Source organism: Acinonyx jubatus, chromosome C2 (genome assembly GCF_027475565.1).
Source record: "Acinonyx jubatus isolate Ajub_Pintada_27869175 chromosome C2, VMU_Ajub_asm_v1.0, whole genome shotgun sequence".
Classification (NCBI taxonomy): Eukaryota; Metazoa; Chordata; class Mammalia; order Carnivora; family Felidae; genus Acinonyx; species Acinonyx jubatus.
The window spans coordinates 76,597,897-76,620,425 of NC_069384.1; the positions used below are offsets into that span (position 1 = coordinate 76,597,897).

General features: G+C 39.2%; 1 protein-coding gene across 1 annotated transcript; it reads left to right on the plus strand.

The window, feature by feature from the left end:
• The first annotated feature begins 1,584 nt into the window (after positions 1 to 1,584).
• CLDN1 (claudin 1) lies at positions 1,585 to 18,027 on the plus strand. Its single transcript, XM_015064369.3, has 4 exons — positions 1,585 to 2,044; positions 10,902 to 11,066; positions 13,545 to 13,629; positions 15,331 to 18,027. The coding sequence occupies exons 1-4, from the start codon at positions 1,822 to 1,824 to the stop codon at positions 15,491 to 15,493; spliced, it is 636 nt and encodes a 211-aa protein (XP_014919855.1). The 5' UTR covers positions 1,585 to 1,821; the 3' UTR covers positions 15,494 to 18,027.
• Positions 18,028 to 22,529: the final 4,502 nt, after the last annotated feature.

The window sequence follows — 22,529 nt, forward strand, 5'->3', positions numbered from 1 at the left end:
GCCCCCACACATGCACAGCCCCGTATCAGCACCTCCCAAGTGTTAGAGTCATTTTCATCCCTCTCATTCACACTCTGAGCCTTTCTTTTCTTTTTTACTCTTCATTCCTTGTGACAAGCTGGCAGCTCCCATGGTAAATATGGAAGTCTATCTTGTTTTCTCCTCTTGCTTTATCCTTGTTTTCTGTGTTTACTTCTGCCTCCGATGTGCTTCTGGTTTTACTAAAATCATAGAAGCTTCTCCTCCTACCACACTCAAACCACATACAGAAATCAGTTGGGAAAACATTTTAATTATTCCAAACCACAAGGTCACTTCTGAGTAACTACAAAGAAGGAAGCTTTAGAGAGAGACCTGTGGAGGGAAACTGAAGTCTCAGCTAGACTGAAACCTGAGGGGGGTTCTAAAATGGAACCAGGACCTTGACTTCCTGAATGCTAGCCCAGTTCTTTTTCCTCTGGGGAAAGACTTTATTTTTCATGTTTATTTATTTTTGAGAGAGAGAGAGAGCAAGAGAGCATGCATACGCAGGAGAGAGGCAGAGAGAGAGGGGGACAGAGGGTCCGAAGCAGAGAGCCACACAGGGCTTGAACCCACGGAACCCTGAGGCCACCACCCCAGTCAAACCAAGGCGCTTAACCAACCAGGCCACCCAGGTGCCCCTGAGGGAAGGCTTTTATATGCTCTCATCTTTGATGAACAGTTGCCTGATAACTCATTGATGAAACACTCTTTGGGCCATGATGGCGGTGCCCATTGGCCAGGTCCCCCTAAGAAATAATCACTGCTTTAAGACAAACTGCTGTGGGAAAGAGACTGGTGTGCGTGTGTGTGTGTGTGTGTGTGTGTGTGTGTGTGTGTGTAGGGGTCGGGGAGGGTAGGCAGCACTTTAGTAACGGTGATAATAGATTAAAGGGTATATATTCAGGTCGCTATCAGACCACTCTGTAGTGGAAAGTACTGGAAGTGCTTCTAACTTGCTGTGTGATCATAGGGAAATCTTGTTTCCTCTCTGGGTCTCAGTTTCCCAACCTATAAACTATAAAGATTTCCTACAACCCACGCAGAAATACGTGATTCTAGGGGAGACCACGAAGGGAAAAAGGGGACAGAGGGAGGAAAGAAGGCGGAGGAAGATGGACAAAAGAGAGACAAGGGTGTGTGAGGGAGGGGAACTGTTGTGGGAATAAACAGAAAATGCCTTTTAATGAGATAGTAAAATAAAGTTGAAAATGAAAACGGGGGGTCTCTTGAGGCCTCTGCTTTTCATCTTTTATGCATTTTTAGCATTTCCACATATAGTCATTTTGGGGTAAATGTAGATCGAATGGATGGAAAGCCTGAGAAGTCTCACAAGAGGAAAAAGGGGGGGGGCGAGAAATGAGACAGAAGGAGTCAGGAGCACACCGGACCCTGAGCCTGCCCAGTAAGTCCCCACACCGTTCCTGCCCAGGGCGCAGGGGCCAGCGAGGAGGGCTCCTGCGCTTCCCGAAGCTTTCCTAGTGAGCCGCCCTGAAACCGCCAGGGGGCGCTGCGCGGCGGCCGGCGGGCCGGGGGCGGAGCCGCTTTAAATCGCGGCGCCCAGCAGGTTGGCGTCTCAGTCCCAGCCGAGAGCCGCGCAGCTTTTCGCGTCCCAACTCCAGCGCCGACCCGGACCGGACCCTGACCCACAGTTTCGCCAGGGGCAGCACCAGGAGCAAGGCTCCCCGCAATCACTTTCTCTGCGCGGCTCCGTCACCCCGGGGAGTCCCAGGTGCGCACCTGCCAGCTCCGCCTTCTGCACCTGCCACCGGCGAGCCAGCGCGGGCACCGGAGCGAGCCATGGCCAACGCGGGACTGCAGCTGTTAGGCTTCATCCTGGCCTTCCTGGGCTGGATCGGCTCCATCGTCAGCACGGCACTGCCCCAATGGAAGATTTACTCCTACGCCGGCGACAACATCGTGACTGCCCAGGCCATCTACGAGGGGCTGTGGATGTCCTGCGTGTCACAGAGCACCGGGCAGATACAGTGCAAAGTCTTCGACTCCTTGCTGAATCTGAACAGTGAGTGCCTTCCCCACCCCCACGGCCGTGAACCTGAGACCCCAGGCCCCCAGGGGCTCCTTTTTTGGGTAGAGGCTACCAGTTGATTCCGTGATGTAATTACATGATGAAACTTAAGTTGATCAGGTCTTCTGATCATGTGCTTTGTGGTGAGGAAGCAAAAGAACTGTGGTTTGGGAAAAGAGACGCCCTGGGCTCAGCTCTGATTTTCCCTCCAACTCCCTGGGTGACACGTTTCTCCTGTAGGTGTGTTTTTATCTTAAATTCCCTTGAGAGTGAAGTGGTGAAGGCCAACCTCCAACTTCAGATCGAAGGCCTTTCCTGGACATTGTATAAGATTCAGTGTAAATTGAAGAATGGTTGGGTTTGGGCAAGAAAACCCTGTGCTTTAAAAAGTTCAGAGGCTGGTAGCTTTTCCAGATTCTGCGATTACTAGACAATCCCAACGTTTTAGATGAATTGTGAGGGTTTTAAAATCTATCTTTACTATGAGTTTCCATAGTAAAAGTCACATTCCTACATGGACTGTCCCAACCCAGTGAGTACTACCCACACTTGAGCTTGAAGGCTCTGATCCTTTTGAGTTTTGAGATCCACTAAGTGTGGGGAGGCTCCATCACATTCTCTTCCTTGACTCGGGGTTCGCATTCAAGCTGGACTCTGCAGAGGAGGCAGATTGTGTCATGTCATTTTAGAAAGTGTAGGCTGGTGGCAGGTGGAAAAGGGTGACAAGAAGGAAAAGTTCTAAATAAGCTCCCATCATAACAGGGAGGGAAGAGTGAGGGCATGGAGGAAATGTGGCAGAGGAGACACAGTTGAGGAAAGCAGAACTCAGCCAGGGAGGAAGGTAGTGAGAGACACAGTAGGTCTTCTCCAAGCTTCCGTCTTCCTCAAAAGAATGTCTGTGTAATGCACGTCCGTCCTTCGGTCAAGTGGGAGAGGGTTATGCAGAGAGAACTATTTTGAGAGATGTATTTCTAAGGATGATGGGGAGAAGGATGATAGAATGGCCTTTTTACTTTTATTTTTCTAGGTAAAAGCTTTTGAGTGCCTTTTCAGAAATGCATTAAATTGCCACTTAGGTCATAACAATTCATGGCTGGAATACCTTCCTTGAGGTACTCCACTAGTTGTCCTGAACCTGTGTGCCTCGTATGCCCTTGGACTAACTTGAGGAAAAGTTTCCTCTGTCTTTACCTGGACAAATGAGCCTGCCCGTCAGCCCCCTTTGTGTTCTGAGGGTAAGCCTCGCTGTCATCATGCAAACTTACTTCTGTTGACCTGGCCACCTGCTATGTGTGGTTTTGTCAGAAACAATACAGTTTAGAGTTATTAAATCTGTTCTGAATCTGTTCAAACAGCTTGAGCACCTGGTCCGTCAATGTGCATGGTGGTTTTGAGTGTTCTCGTTTCAACTTTTCAAAGTTCCCATATTGTTAGGATCCCTTTATACCAAATATAAGAAGTATGTTAAGTACGCTCCCTTATGTAATCATTGAATCTCCCCATGAAAAGACGAATGCGTGTAAGGAAATGATGTCAGGCATTTTGCATGTCATGCTAAGGACTTGGCAGATGGAGAAGGTTTTAAGGGCAATTCCAGAGAGCTCTCTGATTCTTCTGATCGAAACAGTTCATTCTCAACACATTTAACTAGGTTTCCTTTTACTTCCTTAAGCCACCAAATAGAATCCATGACCAAATTGATCCATGTTGTAAATACTCCAACAGGTAGGTCATTGCTATACATGATAAAGTGTCAAAATGTTTTACTTCCATTTATTCCCTGCTAATATAGCAGTTGTGGTTTTTTGAAGCTATTGTAGAAGAACTAAATATACTCCCCTGCACATTTTAGAGATTGCTTCCTGATGATTTAAGTCCAGATCAGATTCCTCTTTTTGTTTTGGTCGAAACCAGGGTTTATCCAAAGTGGAGGTGAGGCCTTTCTCTCAAAACTGATTCCCAGAAGAGGGAGCCTTGACTCACAGGTACTTTCCCAAGCTGCCAATGACTGACCAGATGCCTTTGAATGAAGCCTAGTGAACCTGTCTCTGTTTCTCTGCCTGGGCTGTGGTCCTCACCCTCACCTAATGTAGAGACCTGGGGTAGTGGTGATTCATTGGCTGGATTGGATACAGTTTTGTAACATCTAGAAGAGAATGATTATCTTATGTGTAAGTAGTGTCCCTTGTAAAGGGTTGCATTCCAGGAAGTGCTTTTAGCTTATAGCTTAACTAGAAGTTTCCTGAAATTGTACCTTGTTCTCTTTGCCAGTCGAGCCCACGTGGCATCTTAGGGTGGAGATAGAGAAATTTATCAAGGTTTGTAACAACAGACATGTTAAAAGCCCTTGATCCCCTGCTCTAGCTAGTGTCAGCTATAAAAAGCATGTGGCATTCATAAAATATCTAAAGGAATATAGGGTATTGAAACCAGTATAGGAAATGGGATACAACAGGGCTTTTTTTTTAATGTGGTTCTTGCAAAGTAGTTTATTAAAATGTAACTGAGAAACTTCCTGGGGGGGTGGGGGGAGGGAAATGTTACACTGTGTATTGTGGTTTTACTATGGCCGAAACCATTTCAGTTCCATCCCAGGTATGAGATGCTTATTGACAAGATGACTCCTGCAGCTGAGAATTGGCATATACAATGAGGAGTGCCAGATACAGCTGCAGTAGACTTTTCCTGATTAAACTGTACATCTCGCCTTGTGTTGATCCAGTTCTCAAGCTTTTGGCGAGCTTGTGTCTATTTTATGTAGTTAGTTCATGGTTTCTTCTTGCTTGATTTTAGTGGCGAGAGCGGTCCAAAGGATTGGGCTGTCCAAGTAGGCTGCAGTGTGGGAGGTGTGCAAGTAGAGAAGTAAGCATTTTGTAGGAATGTTGTAGGGAAAATCCAAGCACCAGACAAATGGAAGGTTAGGCTAGACTCTCCTAAGTCTCATGTAACTTTGGGATTCTGTAATTTGTTTATAAGCTCCTCTAGCCTGTTCCACTTGCTTTGCATGAACCCACATGTGTGTAGGTGTGCTTAATGAGTATGGGTTGTCAGTGAGGTTTCCCAGCACTCTCCCCATGATGTCAGGCTCAATCAAAGAGACGAAATCACTGACTTGGATTTTAAGTCTTTAAAGCATAGGCAGAGAGGAAGGTACTCACATTTCCCCAGTCTACATAATGCATGCTGCAACCAAGGGTGTTCAAGGGGCCACTGGTGTTCGACTCTGTTTCATGAATTAGTTTTGACTCTTGGAATGATGAAAGTAAAAAAAAAAAAAATTAAAAATCTAAGCTTGAAATCAGAAGTTCTCAATGCTTACCCTAGTTTTGTGCTAAGTAGCTGTGTATATTATGGTAAGCCACTCCATTTCTCTGGGCTGTAGTTTTCCCACTTATAAAATAGGGCAGAGTGAGGGGGATGGGGAGATGAATCCATGATTCATTCATCAACTCAACAAATGTAAGCCAGGCCCTATTCTTGCTCCCAGGGATGCAGCTGAAATGATTTAGAAGGTGCCAGTGTTGATTCCTGCCTGTGCCAACATTCTTTGTTACTGACTGCCATGATTGAAGGCAAAGAAGCAAGTGGCATCGTTTAGGTTTCCCTGATGGGAGCGATGGCTAAGTGGTAATATGGAAGCTTACATTCAATCATGAGGCAATTTCTCTAAGAAACAAACCAAAAAGATAGCGAGACTACTCAGGACATCCTGAGAAGTGCTAAGTCCTGACTCCTCCCAGACCACTTCAGTGACTGTGGCAGTGTTCTGAGGTCATACGCAGTGGCCACCAGCTTAGGCGTCAATAAAATGGAAATCATAACAATGAGAACTCTTGAGAAACTTTGAACTTGAGTAAAAGTGAAAAAGCCATGGGAGTATATAGTTCTGTGAGTCTGTGATGAGCTCATTTAATTGCAGGGAAGAGAGCGTTTTTGTTTCAGTCACCCAATGGTCGGTTCATTTACTTGCCTAACACTTATTAAGCAACTACTCATGCAAAGGGGGACCACGTGAGGGTGTGGATTTAATGAAAATCGATTTTGTTTGATACATACTGCGTAAGGTAGTGATATAGCAATATGGCCAGTAAATAGCATACACAATTATACAATGCCAAGTATCTACAGGAGACTTTGCTGCTTGTATAGTAAGACTTAAAAAAAAAAAAGAAACCTTTAGAAAAAAAATGCACATACTTGTCTATACTTGTCTTTCTACACTCATGTTGATTAACCCAACTGTAGTCGATCAGTAACTTCTCACTCATTTCTTGTCTTGTAAGTAGAGGTCTTTGTAAGTACTTTTTCAAATTATACTTTCGGGTCCAAAGTGGTGAGAACCCCTTAGGGGGTCTTTAATCTCAAGATTATCGGTCTAGGTAAGTGTAATTAAAAGACTGCCTCCTCTATTTACTGCTGAATGATGATGAGAAACAATAGTGTAACTTTCTGAATGTTTGCTAACCATTTTCCCCACAGACAACTTTAGTCAGTGATAAGAATATTGTAAAGGTGTCTCTAAACTTAAAGGGCCAGGAAAGGAACAGATTGCTTCCAGAGTTGATCCAATTAGGCCAGCTCAGAGTTAATAGTTCAAGGCTATACTGTATCTATCTGGTCTAAAATGCTGTTTTGTGGCTCTCAAAGATTTCTCAACTTCTTTATCCTGCTCATCATTATTCTACTAGGAAAAAGAAAAAAAGAAAGAAAGAAAGAAAGAAAGAAAGAAAGAAAGAAAGAAAGAAAGAAAGAAAGAAAGAGCTCAGAAGCTCATTCAATGCAGAATTCTAAAATTTTGAAAGCTAAAAAAATAAAGAAGTTAAGCACAAAATATGATTTGTTCCCTCCTTGTATAAGTTTCTGGCTTTTAATGATTGAAACTAAGTCTAGCTTTATATAGGAAATTTTTACTCTACCCAGGCTTACTAAGGAGGCGTTGCTCATGAGTATATCAAAGACTAAGCTAAACACCAGAGTATTTTCTCTATTGTATTAGTGCAAATTTGAAAAAATAAAAACATGTTCTAATTTGAATTCGTTGAACACAGGTTGAATAACCCATGTAGCTTGCCAGGTACTGTTCGTAGTGTTTTGGATGGAACAAATATCTGCCCCAAGACCTCAAGGAGCTCACAATTACGTATTTTAGACCTCTGGCTTAAAAGGCTTCCATAAGACCTTAATTTGAAGGATTCATCTGGTTCCAGCTTAAAATTGTGCAATTTAGATTCTATCTCCACATAAAATTCTCATAACTTGTAACACAACACTTGCTCACTTTGACTTTGTAATCCATTGTTACATATGCCTAACTAGTGAGTTTTCATGTTGTTATGATTCTCAGCCTTTTTTTTAACAACCCCCCCACCCCACACATATCAATATAGTTAAGAATTCATCCAAATGTCTCCAATGAAGCAAGATGAGATTTTGTGTTTGATGTGCATCCAGTATTGTAACATAGAAATTGTGCAAGTCAGTGGATGCCGAGACATAAATGAAAAGAGAGAAGGAGAAAAATACTGCTTTGCAAAATAACACTATTGCTTTATCAGATCTTTAAAAATGAAACATGATCTCTGTTCCATTCAGCTTATATGATTCCCAAGCAATTTTTTTCTATTTTCGCCATTATTTTTTGTGCATTGTACAAATAATTCATTATTCTGTGAAGAAATAAAACAGAGGGGGTTTTGTAATGAACAGAAGAAAATGTTTCCTCCCCCTTAGAAGCTTTGTGAAATAAGGGGAAAGAATAAAATGGGTATGGCATGAACCAACTGTGCTTTCCCGGAGGACTTGAAGGGGGAAAACTTAGAGATGAAAACTGTGAATATTCGATTATTCCAGGTGAGTGCAGATGGAGACGTGGAGTAGTTTATCTATGTGTGCTCCCTGTCTGGGTGGTTTTATACAAGTGTGACTCATGAGACTGAGGCACAGTAGACTCCCCGTGAAGAATACCTTGTGATTCAAGTGCTCAGACCTGCTGGGCTGGTGGCCTGGTGTTTTTACATGAAGTGCAGATCAGGATGATTATTACAGTCTCTGAGTCAGGTTGGGGGCCCTACAAGACAAACAAAGTGGAAAACTTGGAGAGACATCATAGTTTAACAATAAAAGTGGTTAATAAAGTTTGGAAAACTGTTTATGAGAGAAAAAGGCAGGAGAGGCTGAGAGATGTGGAAGGCTGCATGTAATTTAAGGGTCGTCATGGTAAGAATATTTGCTAACTGTGCTCTCTATATTGAAGGTAAAAATCCTGCCACCCCTCCTTTTAGCCCCTACAATGACTTCTGATTACACTTAGAATAAACACCGAACCCCGTACTCCAGATTGCAAAGCCCTGCATGATCTATGCCTTCTGACCACCATGCTAAACCCACCTCATTTTATTTGTCACATTCTGTCATCCTCCAGTAGAGTGACCCCCTGTCCCCACTTGCCCAGGATTCAGGTCCTTCTCAGGAGGTAGGACTTGTAGTTTTAACACCAAGACAGTAGGGTGCCTGAGTAGGCTCAGTAGGCTAAGTGTCCAACTCTTGGTTTTGGCTCAGGTCGTGATCTCACAGTTCGTGGGTTCGAGGCCCCACATCAGGCTCTGCACTGGCAGCATGGAGCCTGCTTGGGATTCTCTCTCTCTCTCTCTCTCTCTCTCTCTCTCTCTCTCTCTCTCCCTCTCTCTCTCTCTCAAAATAAATAAATAAACTTGGGGGAAAAAAAAAGACAGTGCCAGGCAAACAGACAGGAGTCATCCTATCCTCCTGGCATATGGATTATCTTTGTGAGTTTCAGTATTTCCTCTTCCGGTATTCTTTTGCTCTCAGTGGCATTTGGAACCAAATCTGAAATTTGTGTTATGTATAAGAACTTAGTTATTTTGCTTTTCATTTCCCTATTACATAATGATAGTCCTTGCAAAAACTGTTGGGAAATGAGAAGGAAGGACACACTGTAACAGTGGATTCCTTGGTACTTTCCTCCTCTTACCTCAGGATTGTTTGTGATTCCAAGGAAGAAGGTTTATGTTAATCTTATAAGCAGCTTCAGTTCCTGGGAAATGCATACGGAACATGTGTTTTCTTTCAGCAGTTCTTATACTACCCTGGAATCTTAAGCGAAGTGTGTGGGTAGGGTACACGTGTGCCCACACACGCTTATAAGGACGTGGATATGTAAGGGGGGGAAGGTGTTTCCATTTTGGCATGTAATTAAATCATGGGGCGCCTGTGTGGCTCAGTCAGTTGAGCATCTGACTTCAGCTCAGATTATGATCTCGTGGTTCACAAGTTCGAGCCCCGCCTCAGGCTCTGTACTGACAGCTTGGAGCCTGGGACCTGCTTCAGATTCTGTGTCTCCCTCTCTCTGCCCCTCCCCTGCTCCTTTCTCTCTCTCTCTCTCTCTCTCTCTCTCTCTCTCTCTCTCTCTCTCTCAAATAAAGAAATAAATAAACATTAAATTTTTTTAATCAAATAAAAATTTATCTTGGCTTCCAAAATATCTCTCAGATACAGTAAAATAAAATACCTTTGATTCTTGTGATTTTATCAGAGATTGGATGTAAATATTAAAACATTAAAATTGAATGATGTTTTAGAAATCTTTAGAGTTAACTGCAGCTGGGAATGTAAGTTTTCAGCCTTGAACATAATAAGACTGAGCTTAAGTGTCAGTCTGATAATGAGATACAAAACCTTTCCATCATGTCAGCCACTTTTGCAGACCATCAAGAAGTAAGGTGTTCCAACTTCTTGGCTAGAGATATCGTCATTCACACTTTCCATAATAGAAGCATGGTCCCAAAGAATAATAAGCAGCTTACCCAAGATGGCACGGTATGTTAAAATGTAAATAATATTTATATCTGCAAAAATAATTGTCACGTGTTAACACTGTCAATAAGATAAAGATCTTTATCTGAAGGAGGAAAAAAGTCTACAATTATTCAAAGTCATTTCCCCATAAGTGAGTGAAAAAGTTGAAGGGGAGAAACTTTTTTTTTCAATCTGTGCCTTCATTCCACAGTGATGGTATCATGGTTTTTACTCTTTAAGTAACATACTGGTATAATCTCCCAAAGCCGACTGTATCTATTTGATCATGATTTAGTACGCCAAGGACAATAACAGGATATGAGAAAATTAGTGGAATCTTGAGAAATGCTACATTAAATTATTGTCTGCTATTTTACAACCTGACAGTTTAATCGTTTTGGACACTGGAGATATCTCTGAAAATATAAAACTACTATGTTCCAAACTAACATCTCAAAGTTTATTTGGTTTTGTTCTAAGAAAATGCCATTGATATCCCCCACCCCCAGCCCAATCACTGGAGATACAAATGTTACTTATCCAGCCATGATAATCTTTGAGAAATTCGTTACTCGTCTTCTAAATTCACCTGTTTTTTTCTGAAGCTTGATGACTGGAGTATAAAGCCATTGACTATTACCAAAGTATATTGTAAGCCATGTTAATTATAAATGGTTTAACATTAAGGATAATACATAGGATTGTTATTTCAGAATTAAAATACTCTGCTAGTGAGGATTAGAGATGTATTAGCTCTGCTAAACCTATTCAACCAGGTCATTAATTATTTTTCTAGAGAATTTGAAGTTCATACTGAAAACATAAAATGTGAGAGCTGGAGGACTTCTTACTCATCATCCAGCTGGAGAGGAAACTTTGTTGGTTACCTGCAGAAACATTGCTAGAACTGGGCTGTCCTGACTCCTAGTTCATTTTTATCTCTTCCCTACAATATTGGAATATACTTGGCCTTCATTCATTCTCCTCTTGTTGGCCTAGGCGTCCTTTTTCCATGTTGTAAAATGTTTCCTTCCAGGCACTTTGCAAGCAACCCGTGCTTTGATGGTGATTGGCATCCTTCTGGGACTTATAGCCATCTTTGTGGCCACTGTTGGCATGAAGTGCATGAAGTGCATGGAAGACGATGAGGTGCAGAAGATGCGGATGGCTGTCATTGGGGGTGTGACATTTCTCATTGCAGGTAAGAGTGGCCCCGTCCCCCCGCCCCCCGTGTCTCTGGCACAGTTGAAGACCTCGGTTTCGGTTTCCTGAGAGTTTATTGGATTGGTTGCACTTAAACTGATTTATTTAAGCTCCTTTCAGATCTTGAAGGATGTATTTCGGTTCCTTTAAAATCTCGAAGACACAGAAACCTTGAGTCGACTTTCACTCTCTCAAATAGGATCCAAATGAAAATTTGAGATCTGTGCTCATGGAGGCAGAGAGGGGGGGCAGTTCTGTTCATTGAGTTCCCAGGTGCCGGCTGTTTTTCTACAACCTGTCTTCCAGGTGAAGAGAGGTATTTTCTATTTGGCAAACACTAAGGAACAATTCTATATGATTCAGAAATTTTCTGTAGTGTCTCCACAGACACTATGAAGCAGAGATGGGGAGTAATGACAGAGAGAGTACGTGAAGATTGTGTGAATTGTACAGGTCTGTGAGCAATGGATGGGATTGAGGTTTTTTGGAGAAAAATGAGGACAACATTCCAGGCAGACAGATCTGATTCCAGAATAAATAGGATGTACTATAAAGAAGTGAAGAGAAAGGCCAAATGGAGTAGAGGTGGAACGTTGGAATGGCAGGAAATTAGGTAGATGAGATAAGAAAGAGAGAGCCTTGATAAAGTAATGAAGTTTTGTTTTCCATAGACAACATACATGTATTTGTTGCTTCATTCAAGTGTTGATTGATGTGTTACATATGTGACCTTTGAGAAAATGAGTACCAGAAGAAGACGTGGACAGTTCCATTATAAAATTCTATAATAAGGGGTGCCTGGGTGGCTCAGTCCATTTAGTGTCCAACTTCAGCTCAGGTCATGATCTCACAGTTTGTGAGTTCAAGCCTCACGTCAGGCTCTGTGCTGACAGCTCAGAGCCTGGAGCCTGCTTTGGACCCTGTGTCTCCCTCTCTCTGCTCCTCCCTAGCTCATACTCTGTCTCTCTCTCTCTCAAAAATAAATAAACATTAAAAAAAACTTTTAAGCCTATAATAAGAATTATATTAAATAAGATTGTTCATGTGTATGTATACACATATAAATATGTATAAATGTGTGTATATAAAATAATAGACTACTATATAAATTATAAACAGTGTATATACCTTATATAGTATATGTAGTAGTCTATTATAGTTTTTTAAAATGACACTAGTGATATAATCTACCATTAGGAAGAGCTAGAATTAGACTTTCTTTTCTCATTTTCTCTTTGACAAAAGACTTTGTAGGGCCTTTAGCCCAGCATCATATGTGGATTTTACCAATAGTGAAGGAAGAGTGTCTGTGGCTTTACTAAAGATTTGGCTAAAGGGATCAGTCTTTGAATTTATTCAAATTAGCTCCTGTCAGAAAAAGCACGGATGGCATTTTATTCCCAACAGTTTGGCCCCAAAGGCTATGAATAAACTGCATAGTGCCCCTTCTTTGCTTACCTTCTTATAACTTCTGTAAGTGCAACACCCCTGCTTCTGTTTTACGGTAGTGAGGGTAGCAGGTTCCGGAGCCTTGTCATCGGTAGCCTTTGTCTCAGTAGCCAAAAGCAATAGTGTTTTCTGTCAAGTATTAGAGACAATTAGATTGGGCCAATTTTGGCGGGGAGTAGGGAGGGGAAGGGGAAGGAGGGAGTAGCATGGACATATTTAATCTGTTTATAGTGATAGTTTTATAGAATTACTGCAAAAAGAAGCTACTTAATCTCTTTGGATAAGAAATACTGAGATATTTTATACTTCTTATAAATGATAGAAGTAATTATGTTGAGTAAGTAGTTTCCCTGGTATTACTGAAATAGGAAGTGTGTGAGAAATTGAGGGCATGCTACGTAAATCGATGTAGCATATGGCACCTCACCAGTTCTCAAGGCAATATCTGTCATGTCTGGCCAGTGGGGCAGTAGGATTTGGTCCATACTGAGACAGGTCCTGCTCTTCCCTGCTATCTACTTGTTTACTTTCCTTTTGGTCCTGTAGAAATGTAAATCTCGAATTTGGGTCAAGAAAAATGGAGAAGGGTTTTCATCTTCTCTTTTGCAAGTGACTGTCTATACTGATACGGACATTGGCTTTATCAAAAAGTTTAGTACACTAATGTGTAACAATATCTTCGAAGGAGATCTTAGCTGACACCAAGCTGTTGAGTTATTTCCCAATGAAGTGTTATTTGTACCTGTGACCTTGGACTGTAAGTGAATAAGATGATATGAAGAGTGTAAACCATGCCCAACTTCAACTTAATATTTTTGCCTCTCTTAACAGAATACTTGGAATAAATCATGTCTAAATCTCCAGGCTCCCTCAGTTAAACTTGTCTAAATTAAAATTGACTAAATTAAAAATGTCAGCACTATTGATGAGATTCAATTCTTGTAAAATGCTTATAAATGTAATGGGTGTATATTTTATGTTCATTGTTCCACAATGATAAACAGTCTTTTGTTTTGATTTTCTGTAGGTCTGGCTGTTTTAGTTGCCACAGCATGGTATGGCAATAGAATTGTTCAAGAATTTTATGATCCCATGACCCCGGTCAATGCCAGGTAATGCTATTCATGCATAAAATAGTTTGTTCTCTGAGAAAATACCCTTTTTATGTTCTGCAAAGTCCCAACTAGTGCTGTAACTTCCCAGATTTGCTGGGAGGTTTATGAAATTTTAGTCAAACTTGAAAATAATCTAAAAGGCCTCTAACTGATGTTAAAATGAGTTTTAACAGCCTATATTGATGACAAAATTTGCTTAAAAGTAGAATGTTTCCAAGCTTTATACTTTTCAAGTATATACTGGACCTTTATTTCTTGTTTATTCTTTTAATATCAATAAAGATGTTAACATATTTAACATTTGCTTTTTGAAGTATATCCCAACACTTACCGCACTTGATTGATTATTTGTAAGTTAACACACTGTTTATGATTGGTTGAAAAAATAGTACTAGTGTAGACACTAATGAATAGTACTTCAATCCCAACAGTTTAATTTTATTTAAGAAAAAAAAATATAACTTATTTATGAAAAAAATAAGTTGAGATACTACTTTGAAATTTTCTGTTCCATAACAGCTATAAAATTGGCTTTGCTAAGGTCATTTTTCTTAAAATTGCAAGTTGTAGAAATAACAGAGCTGAGTCTTAGCTCTCATGTAACAACACTCTTTGATCAGCGACAAGGCTCTTTGTCTCCCTGTGTTCACATCATTAAGGCCTAATAACTGCATTCAAAGTCAGGATGTTAAGGTATAATTATTGTTTGTTTAGAGCTAGGATGAATGGATGAAGAATCACAGTGATTGGAGAGATAAAGTGTGCTTCTCTTCTTGTAATCACCCACATCTAGGAGAACACATACTGCAGTGATCATGATCCTGTTGGAGCCCATCCCCTAAGACTTACAATATAGGGACGGAAATTGCAAAGTCTCAGTAGGCTAAAATTTTATCAGTAATGCATGTGAAAGCACTTCATAAATTGCTTGGCACTGTAAACTTGTTATTTACATGGTGTTCCATGATCCTGAAAACCATCCACTGAGGCAGACGAGATTATCCTGCTTTAAGAGAAGCAGAAACTTAAGGCTGGGACGTGAAGGTACTTACTAGCCAAAAGTGCAACAGTGGAGAATCCAGGCCTCATCACTCTAGATCCAGCCCTCCTCTACTCTGTGGTCCACCATCATTCACAGATCCTCTCCTCAGGAGTCTAGCTTCATACATCCACCTGGATCAGCTAATCTGAATGGTCTGTGGATTGCTTAGAAGTCTTTTTTTTTTCTTTTTAAGAAAACCACACATTTCTGACTTCAGTGTATGTAGGTATCTAGGATCAACTATTGAAATTCTAATAGTCTCCATTGCTCTCTAGCAGTTTCTTTACAGGATATGGTTGCTACTTGGCAAGAGCATAATTGTTCAGTTTTAGCCTGAGAATCATGGTCCAAGTCATAAACATGCTTTACAGGTCTCCTACATGTGGTAAAGTCTTTGGAAATATTTGTGTGATTAACCTGGTGTTGCATGCCATATTGCCTGAGCTGCTATTGCAAAGTGTCTACAACTGTAATGTAAACATTCTTATATGTATGTATTCATAAACCTTAGAGTACTTCCCCCAAGGGATCATGGGGGATTTGTTTTTAATTGGAAAAATATTAAATGAATATGATACTGATTTCCATCCTTAATTATATTATAAAAATTTTCAATGGTCCATTGATTAAACAAATGCATTGTCTTTTCTTTTTAGGTATGAATTTGGTCAGGCTCTCTTCACTGGCTGGGCTGCTGCTTCTCTCTGCCTTCTGGGAGGTGCCCTACTTTGCTGTTCCTGTCCCCGGAAAACAACATCTTACCCAACGCCACGGCCTTATCCAAAACCTGCACCTTCCAGTGGGAAAGACTACGTGTGACACAGAAGCAAAAGGAGACAGCACTATCGAAAGAAGTAGAAAATGGACATTGTAATACTGTCATTGACCTTAGACTTTTGACTATTGTAGTCTGAACTGTGGTATTACCAAACCAAACCAAACAAAACCAAAAAACAAAAAAAAACAAAAAACAAAACAAAACAAAACAAAAACAAACCGAAAACAAAAAACCCGATATTTAAAAAAAAATACCTGTTGCTAAAAATGGCTTAGTCTTATTTTATCTCCTTTCCTTCAATACAGGAGGGAAGCCTTTTCCATTTTTATTACTGCTTCCCACTGAGTAATCACCTCAAATGTGGGGAGGGGGCGCTCCATAAATATATATAGATATGTATATATACATGTTTTTCTATAAAAAGTTCGATAACAAAAGCTCTTATCATTATATTGGTACCATTATACTTAAAGCATATCTAAAAAAAGAAAAATATATTTAATTCTATATTGATTGAAAAAAGCAGTTTATTTGGTATATTTCTCTTCTTCTGTATGGACACATATATAATAGGTCAAATATCATTTTCCCTCTTTCATGAGTTTTTAGTGTCTTTGACAGAAGCCCTAATCTATTTTATCAAGTATGACTTTTTTCACTTCTTCACATGTGCCCTTTTCATGTGCTTCTTTTATATTATTTTTATTATAGTCTTACACTATGTGCTTTGTCATCAGTCATTTTTCATGTCTTTATTGTTTTTTTTCATTAGGTTGAGCTTAATATTGAATCTGATAACACATTTTATATGCCTACAATTTAATGCCTAGAGTCAGTAAGAATCTCTTACAAATCAGAGCGTTAGGAGAATATCTTTCTGTATGACCAGATGATATATTCCTGTTGACCTTCCCACACGATTTCTGTACTCTGCCTTACAACACTCTTGTTTGCTTTGAAAATATTTGTCTGATTGAGTTGCTGTGTGCTACTTTCCCAGGTGTTGTAACACAATTTTATTGATTGAGTTTTTAAGCTACTTATTCACAGTTGTATATCCCCCCAAACTATCTTTTTCTCCCCGCACCCCCTCAACCATATTGTTTTCTCATATGTAATTATCGTATAGTTTACTTCTTTCTAGAAAAAAATGTCTCACATGTCTGAATGAAGTGTTAAACTTCCTGTAGTGATAAGCTGTTGATGAATATTCCCTCTTTAGCTGTAAGCGAGTCACTTAATCTTTCTCCTTTTTTCCCATCTGTCAAATTGAGATAATGATACTTAACCAGCTGGTAGAGGCAGTGTGAGTATCAATTAGTTGATATTATTCTCATGCTTTGAACATGAACTATGCCTAAGTAGTGTTTTTATTTGCTCAATTGGCTGTTAAGAAGTCACTGAACCCAACCTCTACAATGCCTTTACATCGCCCAGCACCTTCCTTTCTCTATTGGTCCATTTCCTTTCTATCAGCTGTGTATGCCATGCTATTGGTTCCCTGTTCCATTTTAACAATTGCTCTTCGTGTTCCTGTCTGAGAAATTACTACTTCACTTGAGCAAGATGATGTAATGGAAGGGTGTTGGCTTTGGTGTCTGGAGACCTGATTTGAATCTTGGTGCTATCAATTACTACGTGAGTTTGGGCAAGGCACTTTGCTGCCCTAGATTTATTGCCTCATCTGTAAAAAGGGGATTGTGACTCCTGACCTGCCTACCTCACAGGGCTGTTGTGGGGATCCAGTAATATGGGATACATGTAAATATGGTTTGATAAGGTAAAAAGAAAAATACTCTATGAAAAAAGAATTAAGGATTTGAGTGCACAGGTTTTGGGTTGCTTTTCAAATCACTGAAAAGAGAGAAATTTTAAGAAATGGCTTTCTTGCCTTAATCTCTCACATGATGGGACACTAAAGTGGAATTCAGCTTACTAAATGGAAAAGATTCTGAGGAAGTCTTAGTTTCTTCAGTCAGTATGGCCTGATGCTTTTTGTGGCTAAGCTCTTCTCCTTTCAGTAATGCAGACTTGACTTAGCACAAGTTTGCAGATGTAATGGGTAAAACAGGAGCGTAAGCATTAGCAAAGGCAAAATATGGAAGATTTTTTGAATTATAGTAACTGGCCAGCATATACAAGGTGTTGCTATTAGCTGGCAGCTAGTACTACTTGAATAGGTAGTTTGGGAATGGAAATTCATGGTGAAACCACATGGGGAAGTTATCCAAAGGGCTGCATCATATGAGGATATGAACCAGAAAATTTTAGTGTGTCTTCCAAATCTGAAACTCTATGTTCTTAGAAGGTATAAATCAAAGAGACTTTCTACTTACATACGTCCTAATGATGTCTGAGTGTAAATGTATGTGGCTACTGGTTGCTAAACTCTACAGAGAAATTGATAGTCTAAAATGGCCAACAGAATTGGTACACCAGAATTTATCCAATTCTGCTATTTTTGTACTCCTCTTCTGTGCCTGGAAACAGACAAATAGATATTTTGGAGTTTTGTAATGGGAATTTGTATAAAGCATTACTCTTTTTCAATAAACTGTGTTTTTTTAATAAAAAATAGCTTGTTTTTCTAATTATTTCAAGATCGTCATGGTTGGAAGAAGTTATGATTTAGGATAGGATCTGACTCACTGTACGTTCCTGGGAAAGTGCTATTGTGCCTCTGGGCCATCTATCAAGTAGTTGAGTAACTCTACCCACTGTAATGGCCTATTTCTCTCAAACTGAGTTTCTACCTCATCAAGGCTGGTGATAGAAGAGAATTCCAAGAGAAGGTGCTTTATTTTCCTCATCCAAAAATAGGGGACATGCTACAAAAGATGACTAAATGGTAAAATAGCCATTGTACAGTACTGTGCAAGTGTAAGGTGGTTGTGTTCCTCAGAAGGTGGAAGAGTGACAGACGGTAGGCTAGAAATTCATTATCGTTTTTGTGATGATTATTATCAAAACTACCTCTGAGGAAAGCAAGTGATGAAACACATTCACTGATTATCTGAAAATATCAATAATTGATAAAGCCTTAATTATAACCCCTCCCTGGGCAATTTTCATATTAAAGATACAGGCTTGTAAACAGATGATTGCAGCTCTGTGTGGAATTTCAGACATCAACAGGATGGGTGAGAGACTAAGGTTGTCAGTTTGATCTAAACTATTTGAGCAAATGCAACAGAATCCCAACTCTTTCTGTAGAATTTAAATTTCTGGGGGTAGGGTCCAGGCCCATGCAGTTTGAGAGGAGATAAAATGCGTAGGTGCTCCTGACAAGAACTCTGAAGGGAAAAGCCTGGATTGTAAATCATACCGAGTAGACACCCACTTCTGTGTGAGCTCATCCTTGTTGGATGCCATTTTTCTGCAAACCATGCCATTTCCCCTACCTTTTAGCACTTCCTATGTAGATGTGTGTCCGGTTCAGGGAAAACTCCATGCCATTTTTATATTCCCCATTTGTAAACCTGTTGCTAATATCCTAATAAAATCCAGTAGTGGATACTTTCCCTTCTCTCTGCATGTGGCAGAAATGTAAGATTTCTGTAGTACCCTCCTCTCCCAGCCTAGACATATTCCATGTGCCCCCAGCCTGCCCTAAAATCTCTAAAGTTAGCTGGTACCATGGAAACTGACAGAAGTCAGTGTAGATTCTAGGGTTATGGGGAATAGCTTGTTGAGTCCAAAAATAATCAAAAACATCCTCAATGTTCTGAACTTCTGCAAACCTCATGGCATTTTGTATACTAGACTTCCATTGACAGGTTTTTCCAATATGGCCAGTATTGGCAATTGGACTTGAGATATGAATTTACTCAATTAATACTTACTGAACACCAATGATAAGTCCAGTGTCAGTGAATGCAGACAAGGCTAAGTGATGTAGGGTACCAACAGACCCTGTCCTGGTGGTATCTCATCATGATTTTGATTTGTATTTTCCTAATGATGAGTGATGTTGAGTATTTCTTCATGTGTCAGCCATCTGAATGTCTTATTTGGAAAAATGTCTATTCCTGTCTTCTGCTCATTTCTTAATTTGCTTGTTTTTTGGCTGTTGAGTTTGATAAAATCTTTATGACTTTGGATACGAACCCTTTATCAGATAAGTCATTTGTAAATATCTTCTCCCATTCTGAAGACTGCCTTTTAGTTTTGTTGATTGTTTCCTTTGCTGTAGAGAGCTTTTTATCTTGATGAAGTCCCAATAGTTCATGTTGGCTTTTGTTTCCTTTGCCTTCGGCGATGTGTCTAGTAAGAAGTAGCTCTCGTAGAGGTCAAAGAGGTTGCTGCCTGTGTTCTCCTCTAGGATATTGATGGTTTCCTATCTCATATTTAGGTGTTTCACCCATTTTGAATTTATTTTTGTATATGGTGTAAGGAAGTGGTACAGTTTCATTCTTCTGCATGTTGCTGTCCAGTTCTCCCATTACCATTTGTTGAAGAGACTGTCTTTTTTCCATTGGATATTCTTTCCTGCTTTGCCAAAGATGAGGTGACCATATAGTTGTGGGTCCATTTCTGGGTTTTCTATTCTGTTCCATTGATCTATGTGCCCATTTTTTGTGAAAAATAAGTCAACCAGAGAAAGAAAAATATCTTATGATTTCACTCATATATGGAATTTAAGAAACAAAGTAGATGAACATATAGAAAAGGGCAGGGGAAAAGAAGAAAGGGAAACAAATCACAGGAGACTCTTAATGATAGAGAAAAACCTGAGGGATGATGAGGGGATGTCGGAGATGGGCTAGATGGATGATGTATATCAGGGAGGGTGCTTGTTGTGACGAGCACTGGGTGTTGAGTGTGGTTGATTAATTGCTGAATTCTGTTCCTATAATCAATATTGCACTGCATGTTAACTAAGTAACATTAATAAAATAAAATAAAACAAAATAAAATAAAATAAAATAAAATAAAGAAAAAAAGACCCCATCCAGATAATGAGCAGGGTGAACAATTATTACGTGGGAAGAGAACTAAACTTGGAATCTAGCACTGGTTCCACCATTGATCAGCCACAGTGAGCTATGGAGAGCTCCATTGATTTTTTTTTTTTTTAATCTGTAAAATGAGGAGCTTGGCCCCATGCAATGGTTCTTATCCATAACAAAATCAGATTCACTGATGGTTTTGAAATGTACCATTTCTAGGGTCTTACCCCAGATCAGGGCAATCAGAACCTCTGAGAGGAAGTCCCAGGTAGTAGCTTTCCAGGAGACTCCAATGCATGAACTGGGTTGCAAACCACTGGACAATGTCACCCTTCAGCAATAATGCTCAAAATCTTTTTCTGGCTAAACACACACCCAACTACTTCATAGATTACATTGTTGTCTAATTACCCTTTCTCTAATATTGTGGTTTTATTTTCCAGTTTTAGGGTTTTTGTTGGTGGTGGTGTGTGTTTGTTTGCTGAGGGGAGAGAAGGAGTTAAAGGGAGGCAGTTTTAAGAGGTTATTCTCATATTTCTTTAGAAAAATAACTTCTTTTCTTGTCATTTTCTATTATTTTTAAGTAACCCTCCAAAATAGCCATTAATGCAAAAGAAATTATTTATTAAACAACAGCCTTCTACTTAAAAATAACATTCTCTCAAGAGGATAAATGATTATAAAACAGAGCCTGAGTTATTTTCCTTTGCTACAGGAAATTTTCAGAAAGTCCTTAGCTAAATCATAATTTTACTTCCTTTGTTTTTAATTGATGAATTATTTTATTTCAGTTTTTTCATCATCTCTATGACTTTTTGTCTTGATTCTCTTTCCCCACAAAAAGAAAAAATAAACACACACACACACACACACACAATTTGGAAAAGGTAAATTTTGAAAACTGGACAAGTATTTCTTAACTAAGTTGACCTGAATTAAAGTACTTTATTCTCCCAAAATGGATATTTTTCTTTTAATCTAGCACAAAAATGAATTCCATATGGGTTAAGGACTTGAATATGAAAACAAAAACTTAAAAAATTTCAGAAGAAAAAAAATTGAACAGATTCTTTACCATTAATTACAGAATTTTTTTATTAAATAAAACACAAATGGAAACCATTTTTAAAGGAGATATACAACTACATTAAAATGAAGAACTTCTGTTCATCAAAAACATGATAGGAACATAAAAAGATAGTCCATAATTGGGAGGAGAAACCATGACATAACATATAATAAACAAAAATTTTATATCCAGAATATAAAAACAACACCAATAAATCAATTTAAGATACATAACTCAATAGAAAAATAGCCAAAACTCATGCAAAGGTATTTCACAAAAGATGAATGATATAAGGTCATTAAAGATGTGAAAATATGCCCAACTTTATTAATAACCTTAACAAAAAACCTTATATATAAAATTAGTGAAATGCAAATTTAGGCCATAGGCATACTCCATAGATTGGCAAAATTTACAAGTCTAATAATACAAGTGTTGATCAATGGTGGTGAGTCTCTCAATTGGTCCAACCAAGTTTGAAATACTGTTATATTATAAATTTAAACATCCAAACTCCTATAACAATGAACTACTAGAAAAAATCACATATATACCAGTATACATGAATACAATTGACCAATGTAGTAATTTTAATAGAAAGAAAACTGGAATTCTTTCAAATGTTCACTGGTGAGAGTGTGATAAATTGTGGCGTATTCATACAATAGAATATCTTGTAGCAGTGAAAATGAAAAAAGTACAGCCATACATGAAATAAAGTATTTTATGTATTCAATGATTATGTTATTTAGAAATGTGATTTTGAGTGATTAAAAAAAAAAAAAGTCCCACAGGGACACACTGAGTTATAATACCATTTTTATAAAACTCAAAACTAAGTAATATATTGTTAAGGCATATATACATAAGAGACAACCTATTGAGAAAGAAAATCCTGGGAATCATAGACACAAAATTCAATACAGTGTTACATCTGGAAGAAGGCCTGTGGTGAGATCAGTGAAGAGCTTACAGACACCGATGTTGTTGGCTATGTTCTAGTCCTGGGTTTGGTAGAGGGTTCACAGGTATTCATTATATATAATTATTATTCTTTAA

Bases quoted from the DNA above. Each gene is read 5' to 3' on its own strand.
- CLDN1 (XM_015064369.3), top strand. From the start codon at position 1,822: ATGGCCAACGCGGGACTGCAGCTGTTAGGCTTCATCCTGGCCTTCCTG. The intron at 2,045-10,901 runs GTGAGTGCCTTC...GTTTCCTTCCAG, and splicing joins CTCCTTGCTGAATCTGAACA to GCACTTTGCAAGCAACCCGT. The intron at 13,630-15,330 runs GTAATGCTATTC...TTTTCTTTTTAG, and splicing joins ATGACCCCGGTCAATGCCAG to GTATGAATTTGGTCAGGCTC.